The sequence below is a fragment of the Nymphaea colorata genome, chromosome 4 (assembly GCF_008831285.2).
Source record: "Nymphaea colorata isolate Beijing-Zhang1983 chromosome 4, ASM883128v2, whole genome shotgun sequence".
In the NCBI taxonomy this organism is placed as follows: domain Eukaryota; kingdom Viridiplantae; phylum Streptophyta; class Magnoliopsida; order Nymphaeales; family Nymphaeaceae; genus Nymphaea; species Nymphaea colorata.
In genome coordinates this window covers 26502550-26518143 of record NC_045141.1, presented here as the reverse complement: position 1 = coordinate 26518143, position 15594 = coordinate 26502550, and the positions used below count along the sequence as shown (strand labels likewise).

Genomic DNA, 15594 nt, shown 5'->3' with positions numbered 1-15594 from the left:
CTTCACGCTGGCTTTGTTTTGGTAGAAAGAGATAAAGAAATTAATAGTGTGATCACCAAGGGGTTGGCATAAATAGATGAAATAAGGATGAAAGAAATGCCCTATATATGTAGATTCCCTGTCTCTAAGTACCAAAAGTAGGACTTAATCGGATGGAAAAGGGTAACGGTTTTCGCAGTAAAATGAAATACTTCTCCTTCAATTAATATCGTGAACATAAATTGGCATGAAAATTGCAAGTCGATAGGTTTTTTTTTTTTTTTTGTCAGAAACAAAGAGGAGAAAAAGACCATGAATCGACTTATTATGTTGAACGGGCAATAGTGATAATCGTGGATACATGAGGGATAAGTTATGAGCTTTTCAGACGACCACGTAATTGAAGGACAATTTTGCACGCAAAAAGCGTTGAACACTTGGACGACCCGCTTCTACAGTTTGATTTCCATGGCGGATTTCTTAAAATCCAAAAGGAATTTCCCCATGTTTTCTTTTAGGGCTTTAGCCACAAACCATGTACACGAACAGAAATGTCAAGTTGACGGTCGTCTACTTGTCCATGCCTGTTTGGACAACTATTAGAGAGAGAGAGAGAGCTTGCGAGCTTTAATGGTGGTTTATTATTATTATTTTTGAAGTTCTATAACGCTTTGATTAACAGAAAATGCAGCCCCATACATGACACAAACAAGGTTAGCTGCGCTGCGTTGTTTCAGAAACAAGATTCCATCTACCGCGTTAAACTGGAGTTACGCTAAACTTTTGCTACGAAGCAAATGAACGTGGAAGGCACGCAGAGACCTCAAATAACATCCACTTGATTCACACAGTTTTTCTTTTTCCTTTTCTGTAGCACCAGTTAGGTACAACGATTTTACATGGCAGAGGAAGAGTAGATCCTAGCCAGCTATGATCTGACAAACAAGAAGCTAAAACTCTTAAACAACTATTGGCTTGCTTAGATGATGATAAAACCATGTCGGCAACCTAGACCTACCATCAAAACTAGGTTAAGAAAACCTGTTTCAATGCCAAAACCAATCCTCAGCCGAGGTTTTAGTGAGAGATGAGATACTCGAGTCAACACCGACAGGGATTGACTTGAAGATGGACCAATAAATAGGCAGACCTGACACCGTTTTAAGAAGAAATCCAGTACAGAGCGTGTTTTTCCTTTCCAAATTTGCACGCATGCCAAAATCTGAAGTAACCATGGCCCTCCTAATTCCAAGAAAGCCTTCAAATTTTAGAAAAGAAACCAGTAAACTTCTGTTTTTAGCAGGCAGTTGCTCCAGGTAGAATGGTAGCGTAAGATCCTTGAGACAGGCTGAACCACATCATCTGCTACCCGTGAAAGCATATGGTGAAACTCACAGACCCTTGGACCTCCAATCAGCAATTGCTGCTGAATGTGTGTAATTAGGGACAAGGGCTCTGCTGGGCAGTGGTAGTTCTGTCATTGGTGACCTGTCATTCATGCCCAGCCATCTTTCTATCCCTCTTCGCTCGTATGTGTAGCCATCAGCTGCAACACTAGGGTCTTGCTTCACATCCTGCATCAGACCAATTTCTCCAGGTGAAGACAAATAAAATGAATTCAACTTAGACTCGGGTTTCATCAATTGGGCCGGTGCATCTATTCAAGTTGCGTGGGCAAAGTGATCTTCCCATCATCAGCTCTACATTGAGATATTGGCTTTTCTTTTCTCGAACTGAGTCATATAAGGAATCTTCACGGAAGCTTCTCGGCAGCCTAATTTATAAAAGTTCATAACGGAAATTGGAGTTCAAAAACTTAGAAAGATATATCTAAGTTTCTGACAAAGACCAGCAAATGTTCACTACAGGATTTTAACATGGAAAGCTGACACCAACCATTGGAAGATCCGTAACTGAATTAGAGAACGTTCAGACCTAATTACCTTATGGTCGTGCGTGATCCCATCCATAAATGCAGGCCAGGAACTTAATCGAGTGGCAAGAAAAGCTTGACAGGAAAAGAAAGGCGACTAACCTTAAGAATTGGGAAACGGAAGTGGCTTGATGGTGACATTTTGCTCTTGGATATAGAAGCATGTGCAAGTTCTGAAACCTCTTTCAATCTCTCAAGCATTGGAAGAACATCGTCCTTTAGATCTGGCCTATCACAGCGTCTTAATTCCACACAGCTCAAACCTAAATTTGCTAATTCTTCTGCTTCTTGAGTAGGCCATTCACCTGCTGAATAGTCCAAAACATTTTGCAACTTATTTTCCAGAACTGCTGTTCCTACCAAGTGAGCAAGAGCCATTGGAGGTTTAGCAGTCAGCAGTTGCAGGATAACCAAGCCAAGTGCATATGTATCCGACTTTGGTGACATTAAGCCAGTCCTTTGATACTCAGGATCAATATAGCAGAATGTAGCAGCAAGAGCTGTGTTCTTGAATACTGAAGTAGCATGATCTTTTGGAAGTAACGTCGTCAGACCAACATCACTAATCTTGCTTACAAGATTATGGTCAAGCAAGATGTTGGCAGGTTTCAGATCACAATGGATTATTGGCTTTGGCTTCAAGTTATGCAGAAAAAACAACGCTGAAGCTACCTCCCAAGCTATCCGGAAGCGATCAAACCAAGGCAACGGTGGGGTATTGTTCTTTCTTAACAACCTGTCGTGCAAGCTTCCATTTTGCATGAACTCATAGACCAAACAACCATGATCAGGGCATGCACCAAGCAGCATTAGAAGATGGGGATGACGGATTTCGCTGAGTACTTCCAGCTGGAAAAAACAAGGTGGCAAAAAGTCCCATCAAGATGGATGATACAAAGTGGTCCATAAGCTAAATTCCATCATGGCGACATTTCTCTCACTGAAATCTTTATGCATGATAACCTGATCTATCATGACAAAGGCTAACTGTTTACTGCCTATATTTTTTTACAATAAAAATGGTTTCCAATGTAACCACCAGTACAAAAATAACAACACAATCATGGAATGGAAATCAGGCTCATCAGATCAAACTAATGTTGCTTCATGCAACACGGAACCAATTCATAATCCTGCATGCAGTTAAGCAAGCTCACCAAGTCAAACTTGGATTTTCAAGCTTAAGCTACGCTGCCTCTTTGGCCTGCTGAATCTTATCTATGGTTTTAGCAATTTGACAAGGCCATTCAAGCTCTGATGAGCTTAAGGTCAGGCCCGAATGCTGGTAGATAGGCTTACGCTTGAAAAACAAACTTCCATTTTCTTAAATTTAAGCTATTTCTTAAGAAGATTATAATCTATGGCCACTACACTCCTAATCAAAATGGTTTTGCTTCCCAATCAGAACAAATATGCTCACAGTTTGCAGAAACCCTCAATGTGAATAGATGGATTCTGTTCCGTGTGATTGTTGGACTGTGTTCATTGCATTGACATGGACCTGCTTGTTAGTATGTTGCCAGATTGCCAACTTATGCATGCATATTCCACTGTAATTCTTTCAAAAAGTTAATACCTCTTGCTGGAAATGCTTGGTCTTGCATCCATCATTTATCTGGAGGACTTTAACAGCGGCCATGACATGATGAAATTTGCATCTGTACACAGTTCCATATGCACCAGATCCGATTCTGAGTGACTCAGAGAATGATGAGCTAGCAGACACTATTTCTTCCCACGGAAATTTCTTGTATTTCTGATCCAATTTCTCCAGTGGCTTTTCCAGCACATGTTTCTCCTTCACTTCATTTGCTGCCATATTCTTGGCCCCTTCTCCCCATACGTGTTCATTTTTTGCAAATTTAGCTTCTAAATCAGTAGCTTCATGCTTCTCCTTTTTGTCTTTTGCATGTCTTATTGCTATTTCTTCCTTTGAGCTCATTTCTTTGATCTCATTTGCTTCATGCATCTTGACATTATTGATCTCAATCACCTAATTTATGAAAAGAAAAGAAGAAGATAATTTAGTCTCGTACATTACATTTTGCCTTGGTCCTATTTTGGAATATAGCTGGTTTGAATTTTGTCTTTTAGGCAAACTGGAAAAATATAATTCACCAACCCAAACAAAAAACCAGTGTCATAGTATATAGTGATGACACATGTCTTACCGGTTCTGTAGAGGCAACAGCTCGAATATCTGATTTAAAGGCCCGGTCAAAGATCCAGAAGTCAGTCTCTGACTCAAAGCTTTCCTCACTTGTTGAAATTGCAGTAAGACTATTTATGGATGCACATCCAGGATCAATAAATGCAAATTCCTCACTGTGGACTGGAGGTGAACCCTGCGAAGGCTCAATATCACCTGGATGTAGCCTTCTGCCAATGCAGTTTACTGCTGAAATGGCATGATCACGCTGATCCAAGAGAGAAGGATAATGTGACTGGACATCCTCAATGGATGAGATTTCTCCACTTGATTCTGGAAGCATGATTACAGCAATACTAGAATCAGTATCTCTAGCTACTAGTAAGAATATGGATTTAGTGCAGATGTAATGGCCCAGTACGTCTGCTGTGGTGAATCCCAAGCCGTTGACAGCATTTTCAGTTTACACGTAAAAAACAGATAACCAGTAGCATGACATAGAAATGTTTAAACCCAAAAGGATTTCTCAAAGATCAAGTCCTTACATGCAGATTGAGTGTTGAAGTCCACCCCTCTGAAAAAATACATTTCACCACATTTTGACTTCAGGTCTGTGTACAGGACTCAAAGACCAACTGTAATAACCTAACTTACTTGATTGTCCAGTATGGCGGATCCAACCCACCCTCTAGACGACTTTGCTTCACTCCTTAAAAGGCTACGAAGTAGTACAACAGGTAGCTAGTAAACATAGGTATACAAACCCCTGAACATTTCTCAAAATCTTGGATATAAGACTATTTTCAAGTTCCTCTACACACATGGAGTGCTATCCTGGCGGGTAGTAGATTGGATCTCGTCTGAACTATAGGTAATTATGGAAGTGGAGTAGGAGAACATATATTTGCCTAATATGCATGCGGGCAATAGGAATTGGTGATGTAATTTTTCGAATCAAACCCAAGTAAAATTCATGATTAACTAGACTTTGACAGCTCTATCGCTATTCTAGAAGTCAATAGCCAAGAGTCCCATTTATACATGACCTGACAGAAATACAGGCAGGCACCGGGTAAGGGAAATGTGAGTCCATACCCATATTTGAGAATGCGAAATTCTTGACCACATCTGTGTGCATGTGTCTAAATTTGGATTCATAGGGACAAAGCTCCAGCCGATGCAACTTTTTTCTTCTGCCTGCCTCAGTAGAAAGCAACCAAGGACCAGCCCAATTCTGACATTAAAACTAAAAAGCCCCTCATACCAACCTATCTTGTATGATGGACGTGATGGTAATTGGACCAAGACCAAGTCAGCAGCCAGAGCAGTAACTTGACAGACTTGGGTGGCTATGCATGAGTCTTCTAAGACTGGTGACAAGATGGCCAGGTCCAGCATACCCCATAGATTTGACAGGATATAATAGGCAACCATTGGCTAATCATGCCAGATAGGGCCTGGACCCAAAGTGGGCAGACCCACACTCCAAATACCTGGTCCAACTAGGCAAAGCAGCCTGTAACATGCAGGCTGCTCAACCTGTTGCCTATTTATACACAATATTGCATCTCTAATGTGTATCATGAGTTAGTGCCTACATAATTTAAGGTAAAATAGAACCTTAACTAGTTAACGATTAAGCCTGTGGAGTTGTTATTGAATATGAAGACTTTCATACCTGTCTTTGAGCTTAAACCGTCATCCTTTACATCTGTGGAGTTTTTGTCCTCCAAACTTGCTGGATGGATGGATGACACTTTCCCCTTTGAAATAACATACACCGTACAGAAGTTTGGAACACAGCCAGATACTCTCTTGGATACATCTTGATTTCGGAGTTTCCTAAGGAAAAACTCTTCATTCAAAAGGTAGGCAAAATGGTACAGAAACAGGAGGAAGAACACATTGTAATAAGAAAATAACAAGTAAACAGTTATTAATTGCTGTATGTTTCGAACTGATAATAATATCTAAGAGATTTGTTTTGTATTTCCATGTCAGTTTATGGATAATAGCATCATGGCTATTACCAACAGCAACAACATAGACAAATAAGAGATGATTTGTTAAATTTTGTTCTCTGTATACAGGCTTAACTGCCTTCTGAGTTCTTGGAGCTGTAAATTTTAGCTAATAAGGGCCCATATCTGGAAATTCGATATTCTACCTCCTTAGAAGTTGTACTCATGAACAATCTTCGTGTGGGCCATAGAAATGTTAAACCAAACAAAAGAAAAAAAAAAGTCAAATAACTTCATCAAAATTCTCGTCACTATTAACTTTTTCGGGATAACATCATATTGTTCAGGATTTGATATCGTCTGATAATTTAAGAAATCCATCAATTTGATAATATCTATCGTCACTCTTTGTGATGCAGGCTTCTTGGTCTACCTAGTTGTCAGGTTAATGTTGCAGAAACGTGTTAGTACCAATATTTAGATATACAGAAACATGAATCTATGATAAGGTGACGTCACTATTAGATGTTAAGCATGTAAGTGTGCCAGCAAAAATACTTTACCTAGAAAATATGCTTCTAGATGATGATCCAAGAGCGAGTATATGGATTTCAGATTTAGCAATTTCTTCTGATATGGCCTCTGCTATATCGTCTGCCTCAATCACATTGGTCTCTACTGCCACCTGCACATAGAACAAGAGTTTTATTGTTCATACAGGAAAAAAGTAAGTCTATGAAACAAAAATTATCTCAGCACACTGTGGATGCCAAACCCCATGGTTACTGTAACACTGTAAAATTATCCTTTGTGAACTGATGCCGGCATGCAAAAAGAAGTCTGCTTAATCGATATTCATAGGTATCACCTTTAGGTGATAAACAAGTTTGGTACGGCAAAATAAATGGAAAATGCCATGCTACCAACTCAAGCATACTTGGTCCAGGTCCATCTAGGTAAAGCTATAAATTTTATGGGTTGCTGGAGTCTACACTCTACAGGAGCGGGTACCTATATGTCAAGGCATCTAGGGACATATATCCAAATGAGGAATCGAAACAGCCCCTAATTGAATCACTAGATGTTGACTGGAAATAACTTGACAACAGAGTTAGTACTTTTGAAGCCTACAACTAGCAAGCATATGATGACATAAGTAAGGAAGAGGGAGGTCATACTGGTTTTTGAGCACACATTTGCTTGAAAGGAAGGAGCTTTGTGTTCGTCTCCCATTCTATTTCTTTTCTATATGCAGCAACCACTTCTTCTCTAACATTTGAAACAGGAATAGAATTGCCCACTGCATCAGAAGGTATCGTTTTGTAAAAACGTTAGATTACAATAAGTAATGATTGTCTCGATTAAGCAAAATGATATGTAGCATATTAGAAAATTAGAAAATATTTTTATAGTTTCAATCAAAATCAAAACCTTAATGAGGAAAAGATTGGAGCTTAGTCTGACAGCTACTCATGTTACCAAACAAAATTTTATCAGCTCATACTTAGCTAACAAAAGGCTTGAGGCCACAAGAAGTTGATTTAAAACTTAAAAACTTACTTGGCGTAGGGATTGTCGTGATTCTCGGACGAACATATATGAGTTTGAAAGAAGTTTTTCCCTCAGGGACGAACTTTTTTAATGCCCAGAAGAGTGCAGACAAGCTGTTCCTGCTTCCATTGACAGCAACTGCAACACTTGAAGCTGAAGTGGATGACGCAACTATACCGTCCTTCTCACACCGAAGGACTTCCATTCCCAACCTCAGAAGACACCAAGATAACCTGGGACAACAGTTTTAACTCTGGGGTAGCAGAATCTAAAAAACAGAATTCAGCCACCATGCATCATTTATGGCACCTTTTCATTCAGTTATGGGACTTCTGAAAGAAAAAGGAGAAAAAAAACAGAACGTCGTTTGACATTTCGATCAAAGTGCTTCCTTATCTGCACAGTGTACAACAGTTGGAAATGGATTCAAAGCCTAATTTTAGTTTTTTTGGATGTAAACTAAGGGTACCTGATACTTACTCAAAACTACGGAAGTAGCATAGTCCAATCAATTGGTAAAGGAAATGGCTCAGAACAAGGGGCCCGGATAGGCTTAACATATGATAAAGGACCGGGGTCTTTGAAGGCAGAGTAATCTGGTCCAAGTTCAGGAAACACCTTGCAGCAGGTGAAAGCCCTGACTTGACCAATGTAGGTCCACTCACTAAAGGGGACTCTGCTTCTTCTCAAGTTAAAGCAAATGTCTCTCTCTCTCTAGCCCCGTGTTCTAAATGACAGTTCATTGCTTCTTTTCGTCGTCTGCTATCTCCTGTAGCGCCTATGTGGTTGCTATTAATACTGTTCCCTGCCCGCCAAAAAGCTGTTTCGTTGATTTTGATTTTGGTAAGGAATATATATGCAGAATATGCCCAATGGGTGTCAACACTTGGCAGCAAAATTGCATCAAAAGCATAACAGATGGTTTTTTAGCAATCAAGCGAACTGTTGAGAATAAATACATGAATAAAAAGAAGAAAACAACGTGCTAAGAGATGTCAACTTGCAATTAGAGCGGGAAAAGCAACAGAATTCAATTGGAAGAGATAAGGCACCATAGAATCAACTACCATATTTGGTTTCTCTGCATAAGAGAAAAAATTAAAAAAAGAAAGAATGAGCAGAAATCAAGAAGTACATTAATTGCGTAAAATCTAAGCTACAAGCCTATCTCTTGAAGTAATATATCGTAGATCTAGCTCTCCAAAAGCACGCACACACAAATGAAATGCACTCACGACAACAAAATAACAGAAAGGAGGAAGCGTAGTGAAGAAATACTGCACTAGCTTTAACTGAAAAATTACAAAACTATGCTTAAAATTTAATATATTCACGAGTTGTTTTTTTTAATAAGAACCCAACTTCTAAGGCTGGGCATAGAGCCTGCCCAGCCCGATTGAACATGACTGTACTGAGACGATGTCAAATAGCTCGACTACCACGAACGTGTTCCAGAAAAGTTTGTTGAAGTTTAATCGTGCTTTCGAAAATCTTAAATATTAGAGCCCGTTTGCGAAAGATTCGTTATAGACGTACTTCGAATTCCGTGAATCATAACCATGTTTCCTAAATTCCAAAATGGTATTTAGGATTTTCCTAAATTCACGTTTTTTTCCAAAATAATCAAGTGACGAGACCTTAAAGTGTGTACGCCTTGTCGGTGTTTTCGTCGGAGATTGCATGATTTTGACAAGGACAGAATTTCAAATTCCAGAATTCTCCTGTAGGTCTTTTTAAAATTTTCATTCATGTGAACTCGTTTCGGGACAAGTTGGACAAGTGATCTTGGTGTCCACGAACATGTTCCAGAAAAGTTCCAAAGGGTTGGGTAGCTGGTCGGATCAATTGGTTGGTAAAAGACTAGATCCTGATTCGATTCACATGAGTATCATATCCATGCTCGACATGAGCCGATGCACTCCTAAAAAAATCTATATGTAATTTTTTTTTAAAAAAAATCCATTTAACCTATATAAAAATTTTGAAATATTATATTTCAACTCCTATCAAAATTTTGAAATTATAGTTGGGTGACTGAAAAATTCTTCCTCTTACCCCGCTCAAGCCTAAGTTAGTTCCCGAACTGTCAGCTACTAACGCCAATTAACGATACACGGAGACTGACACATAATTCCAATTGTAATGAAAATGATTCATCGTGATTTTCACAAATTCAATCTTTCTATAGTTATTCCTAAATTCAAAATATAAACTAGATAAAACCATAGTGTTTGTTAAAGAAATATATATGATGTAAAAGTGGGTCTACAATTAAGACCGTTCAAGCGTTTGAAAAGAAAAATGTGCCCAAGATTTACCACAAATTTTAAAAGCTTACTGAAGTTTTAAAACTAAAACACAAATTCTAAAAGCTTACTATATACGATACAACACTGAAATTGTAATTTTTTGAAAGTTGTGAACTTTTATGCATATATGAGAGTAGATTTCCCCTTCCCACAATGGGAGAAAAACCTGTTGACTCTACAACAATTTTATCAAAAGGAGCAACGTTCTATTAAAGTGCAGAAAAGCGATTGACTTTGCAATTCCTCAAAGGTGGTGCAATAATTTACTGTTCTCCATCATGCCACTCCTTGAAGTACTCGAGCCGAGATAATGTTAACAAAATGTTCTTCCTTTCTTTTCATTGATCTTCACTGGGAGTGTGCGACCTCGTATTCTAAATCTAAAAGGTTGTATACAATTTCCTTCCCGAGTTTGGCAACGCAGGATCTCATATATTTTCTACCTTTATGATGATGATGATGATATTTTAATCCTTCTTGAAGCCAAAAGGAATTTTTTTTACACATCATTCATGCACTTGTCAACATGCAAACGAGAAAATGTTTGAAAATCGAGCTGATCTTAACTGAAATCAGTTGATGGGTCTTGCAAGGGACGTCGTCGTCAATGGATATTGAGACTTAATGGGATCGAATTGCTTTTTAAAAATGTCTGATGATATGGAAAAAAAGATTTAATATTCAATTAAGAATTCAGGGTGAATTTGGATTTACATAAGAAATCACAACTAATTAGATACGGATTTAGTTTGAAATAAACATCTGATCAAATTTGGCTCGTCTGTGCTTGACATGAGATCGAGTCTTGGTATACAGGGGTGGAGTCAATAATTTTTTTCATTAGAAGGGCCAAACTATAGTTCTAGAATTTTAATAAGGGTCAAAATAAAATTTTTATAGGTGCTAAGTAAATTTTTTTTAAAATTATATGTATTTTTTTTTAAATTTTGAGTGGGGGTGAAGGCCCCTGTCGTTTTAAATAAACATCTGATCAAATTTGGATTTCGTAATTGAATGTATATTCATTTTCAAAATAAATATCCTATGTCTAGTATCCATCATTTTGAAAGTTGGTTCTTAATTAACATATCATAAGGTGGTTCGGATTTGGTTGTGCATCTGAAAGGGGGATTCAAATGTGAAAATAAAATTCAGCTGTGGATACGAATCGGATTGTGAATTTAAAAATAGGATTCAGATACAGTATAGGCTTTTCTTCATTCCCATTCGAATCCGAATATATAAACATTCAAAAAATTAAATATGATAAATGATATACCTGATTCAAACACGAGTTGACATCCCAAATTACTTCATAATACCAGTAAATAAGCTTTCTTTATATGCATGGAAAATCCATGGTCCAACTCGAGGTGTGAAATTCAAGCTCTTCTTAAATGCCCACACAAATGGAGGGTGTATGTTCTCTCATCCAGCAAAATTTTCAAGGAAGTTATGCGTTCGGGCCGAACAAAAAAAAAAAAGAAAAGAAAATCGATACGCCTTGGCTGGTGGGCCAAACGGGCTGATCATGCAAATGCAAGCTGGGTTGGCCCAAACTCATACGTGTTCGGCCAGAACATGCAATCACGTCTTGCAGAAAGCTGTTTCGGCATTTCAAGGTTAAGATCAAACGCATGCACAACCTCCTTAATAGGACCACCTTAATTTGTTCATCCTGCTTTTGAAATGCTAATTAAGAACTAATTAAACATCCCATGCCTGACATTCTCAGAAACAAGAACCAAATCCCATTTTAGGAGTTGGGGATGCAGGCTATATACAGGATCAGGCTACCCACCAGCTAAAATGCTGTTCACATTTATATAAACATAACTCTCTCTCTCTCTCTCAAAAAAAAAGAAAAGAAAAGAAAAATTACAGACATAAGCTGTATAACAGCCACTAGAAGCCTGCCAAAGTTAATTTTTTCGTAGCAAATCCTTTCAGTTTCAGGATCTCAACTTCAATGGCCACACAACTCATTGCTTAAGTATATTATGCTTAAGAAAATTCAGAATTGCTTAGCAACCTCTTTGACTGCACTGATCCATGGGTCATCATCATTTTCTTTGACCCGATGGAGTATCAAAAACATACGCACATACTGGCTACGCCTGCCTCCGTCGACCGCTTCGGGATTGAACTACACCTTTGCGTGCATATATATATATATATAGCTGATTGAGGGAAGGAAGAGGTAGGAAACGAGGCATCGAGTCAGCCCCAATAATTGCCTTGGACTATTGGTTCTTGCCCGTCTAACAAATTGGTTGGTCCAAATTTGGATGCTTGCGTCTCCCCCATCTTGCTAAGCAAGAATATCTTCTTGTTCCATCATATATATATATATATATATATATATAGGCAACAAACATAAACGACAGGAGGGGGAAAAAAGATTGTTTCTTTTCGTATGGCTTTGGTGTGCTTGACAGTCTCGGGTCTCACATATGAGGCTGGTCTGAGATCTGAAATCCCTTTTAGGGGCCCGAACAGATACTGGATTTCAGATCTATGGAAAACAAGGATTTGAAATCCTCGAAAGCATAGCAGTGAATATCAGCCCTTACCAGGATAAAATCGGGGTTTGGTTCACAAAAAACCAGAACCCGGCCAGTTCTGAACCCGATGACAGAGATGGGTTCCTCTGCTGCCCTTCCGTGAGACACTTCAACATAAGAATATTTGCGAAGTCGAACGGGCATCATTTTTCGGATATTATGAAATGAGAGGTCTCAGTGGTTTATGGACTTCCACTCTGAAATTGCAGAAGAGAGAGCCCGGTTAGGAACGAGATTCTTATTCGGCAACAGCAAATTTGTAGACCGTAGCCATGGTGGAATGACCTGTTGGAATGAGCGTACAGAGACCCACGTCTCCAATCTTACTAACAAGGTTGTGATCGAGCAGCCATGTTCCATATACTCATAAACCAAGCAACCATGCTCAGGACAGGCACCAATAAGCATCAGCAAATGGGGATGCCGGATACTGTTCAGTATCTCAAGCTGAAACATCACAAAACTGTATTTCAGGAAAAACTCAGATTCCTTTTCATAAATAAAATTCACTTCTAAATTTCCCTAAATAAACAAATGGGAAATTCCCAATGACTAACCAAAAGTCAGGCACGATATGCCCAAAAAATGAGATTTCTGAAATGAATTTCCCAAGAAGGTGAGGTTCTTCGTGATTGACAGTTCTCCACTGTCAAAGCTGTGGACTCCCTTGTGGGATTACTGAACCCACATCAGGTTTAGTTTGAGTTGGTGTGACATGGCAGGATGCCATGCGGTCACCAAGAGAAACATGTTGAATTAACTGAATTAGTGGCTGCTCTTAAAAATGAAATCAGCCAGCTGCTAGATAACATGTCTGATCCCATTCTTATTACTATTGTTATTATAATTCGAATTATTATTGATTATTTCATTATTTGGTTATCATAATTATTACTATCATTTTCCCTTTTCTTCCAAGCAGCTTTAAAAGCATAGTCACAAAAAATGCATTTCTTTCACAAAAAATGCATTTCTTTTAGCGTTTTTTTTTCCTTCTATTCATTTTTTGAATGCCAGACGTTTTTTTTTTCATTTTCTAATTTTTATTTGTTACAAATCTACTTATTTTTTTATATTCGTATTATTAATTTCAGTTATTTTATTTTTTCCTCATTTTTAGTTTTTTAAAATTTTAAAAAGTTATCATATTTTTTCCCTTTTTTTCAAGCTTGGCATATTATACACGAGAATAACCTCACCGTTTAAAACCTGAGAAAATTTTTTGTGACTATGTTTAAAAGTCACAATCTGCTCACTACTTGGAATGTCATAATCATACCTCACCGTAGGAATTGCTTGTCTTTCTGGATGCCAATTGCTTTCAACACTTTCACAGCCACTGTCATGACGCAAAGTGCACTTGTAAACATATCCAAAGGCCCCCTCTCCAACCCTAAGTGTGTCGGACAATGACGAAGTTGCGGAACTTATTTCTTCCCATCCAAATTTCTCAAACTGGTTATCCAAGTAAGCACATGCATTTTCCAGCTTATGTTTCTCCTTTGCTTTGTATGATGCTATAACTACAGCCTCTTTCTTCGGAACGAGCTCGCTTTCTAAGCATACCTTCACAAATTCAGCTTCCTCGTCAGCAGCTTCATGTTTTTTCTTCTCATATTTTAGAGGTTCTCTAGCTTTACCTTCTGTAGTCACCAATTCAAGCTCATCTTTGTGATTGCTGAGCTCAGATTTCTAAGATAAAGCAACCGGTACAGAAGATAAGTGAAAATAAGTTGCAGGGGCCAGAAATAAATGCTGTGGAAATAGGCTCATGAGGGACCACCCCACAAGATAAAGGTCAGAAAAACACATGATAAACAACTTTCAGTTGCCTCTCTCATAACCATTTTCTAATACAAATGGCTTGATACCCCAAATACAAGGTTGAGCATAGGAAATACACTATACATCCATAAATAGAAGAACTCATGTACATTAGGTTCAATAGAAAGTTTTTGCATATATGAACATCTATCAGCCTCATAAACTAGGCATTTTCCATTTCTATTATCATAAACTTTTGTTGGAAGAAATTCAGAGATCTAGAATGTGGTTTGCAACAAAGGAGGTTCAACAAATAAACTGAATACATTACGGAAAACATCTCTAATAATGCAATTAGGATTACCTTGCTGGAAGGATCAGATTGCTCCTGGACCAGCTTAAACATTTCTTGGACATGATGAAGCTCAAACCTTATTTTTTCCAGCTCATCATGGATTTGCGAGGTCCTAGAATGGGTCATATAAATGGCGCTAGCTATTCCACTGTTATTATATTGATTCACAGTCAAAAGAGCACCATATCGCTGATCCACCAAAGATTGAGCATGCAACTGAGGTTTGGATAGGACTGCATCTGAACAACCTGGTGTCGTAATAATTCACACATATAGACTACTATAGAGATGTCAAAATGTTCCTGCAAAAGAGAAAAAAAAAAACAGGTGCAAGTGCAGCTACGACAACAGGATGCAGATGTGGATATGCCTGCCTGCCTGCCTGGGATAGTACATCATTTCTCAAATATAGAATGTAGAGATATGCCATATGCACAGTGCTCAGTAAAGCATGAAGGCAAGCTCAACTGGAAGCTTCTGAACAGTAATAGATGGTCATAACCGGAAAACATTGTACAACAATCAAACAGAACACACACGAAAGTTCATAACAAAGTTTGGAAAGAAAAGAAGACAAAAATACAAGTAAAGCAATCACAGTCAGAAACAGGAACAGATAAAATCAATTTAAATGTGTTGACGCTGATGAAGGCTACTGACATTGGGAAGTATCTTAATGGTGCCTGAGAACTGAGTCATGTTGATGCAGGAAGCACACACAAGTCACAAAGTAAAGTGAATGTGACAGAATAATATAATATTTTCAAAAAATAAATTTGGCGCTGTAATTGGAAGGGCTTCATAGGGTCAAACCCGGCGTCGACCAAAATCCTACACCGACGGCCGTGCCTACCCCCACCCCAAGATCACCTTGGGACAGCCTAAGACTAATCCTAAGACAAATCAAATACAATGACACTGCCCAGTCGGACAGGAACCCCGACTTAAACCCAATAGGTACAAAGGATACAAGTGAGGTTAATACCAATCCCCAAAGCAAATCCTACTACAAAGAACTACAAGATGTGA

The 15594-nt window shown here is 38.4% G+C and overlaps 2 protein-coding genes across 2 annotated transcripts; both read right to left on the bottom strand.

The window, feature by feature from the left end:
- Positions 1–823: 823 nt before the first annotated feature.
- On the bottom strand, positions 824–8774 carry LOC116252401 (putative U-box domain-containing protein 53). The gene is made up of 9 exons (XM_050077265.1): positions 8054–8774; positions 7583–7969; positions 7201–7322; positions 6586–6707; positions 5740–5903; positions 4084–4394; positions 3489–3905; positions 2015–2761; positions 824–1553 (listed from the first exon to the last, which is right to left on the bottom strand). The coding sequence occupies exons 2-9, from the start codon at positions 7776–7778 to the stop codon at positions 1371–1373; spliced, it is 2262 nt and encodes a 753-aa protein (XP_049933222.1). The 5' UTR covers positions 7779–7969; positions 8054–8774; the 3' UTR covers positions 824–1370.
- Positions 8775–11987: 3213 nt separating this feature from the next.
- Positions 11988–15163, bottom strand: LOC126410038 (U-box domain-containing protein 51-like). Its single transcript, XM_050077646.1, has 3 exons — positions 14575–15163; positions 13726–14138; positions 11988–12893 (listed from the first exon to the last, which is right to left on the bottom strand). The coding sequence occupies exons 1-3, from the start codon at positions 14689–14691 to the stop codon at positions 12881–12883; spliced, it is 543 nt and encodes a 180-aa protein (XP_049933603.1). The 5' UTR covers positions 14692–15163; the 3' UTR covers positions 11988–12880.
- Positions 15164–15594: the final 431 nt, after the last annotated feature.

What these genes read in the sequence shown, in the direction of transcription:
- LOC116252401 (XM_050077265.1), bottom strand. Translation starts at nt 7,778, where the DNA reads ATGGAAGTCCTTCGGTGTGAGAAGGACGGTATAGTTGCGTCATCCACT. An exon ending in CCAAGCATTTCCAGCAAGAG is followed by an intron (nt 2,762 to 3,488) that starts GTATTAACTTTT and finishes TGTTTTTTCCAG; the next exon opens with CTGGAAGTACTCAGCGAAAT. An exon ending in TCCGTTTCCCAATTCTTAAG is followed by an intron (nt 1,554 to 2,014) that starts GTTAGTCGCCTT and finishes GGTCTGATGCAG; the next exon opens with GATGTGAAGCAAGACCCTAG.
- LOC126410038 (XM_050077646.1), bottom strand. Translation starts at nt 14,691, where the DNA reads ATGACCCATTCTAGGACCTCGCAAATCCATGATGAGCTGGAAAAAATA. An exon ending in AATCTGATCCTTCCAGCAAG is followed by an intron (nt 14,139 to 14,574) that starts GTAATCCTAATT and finishes GCTTTATCTTAG; the next exon opens with AAATCTGAGCTCAGCAATCA.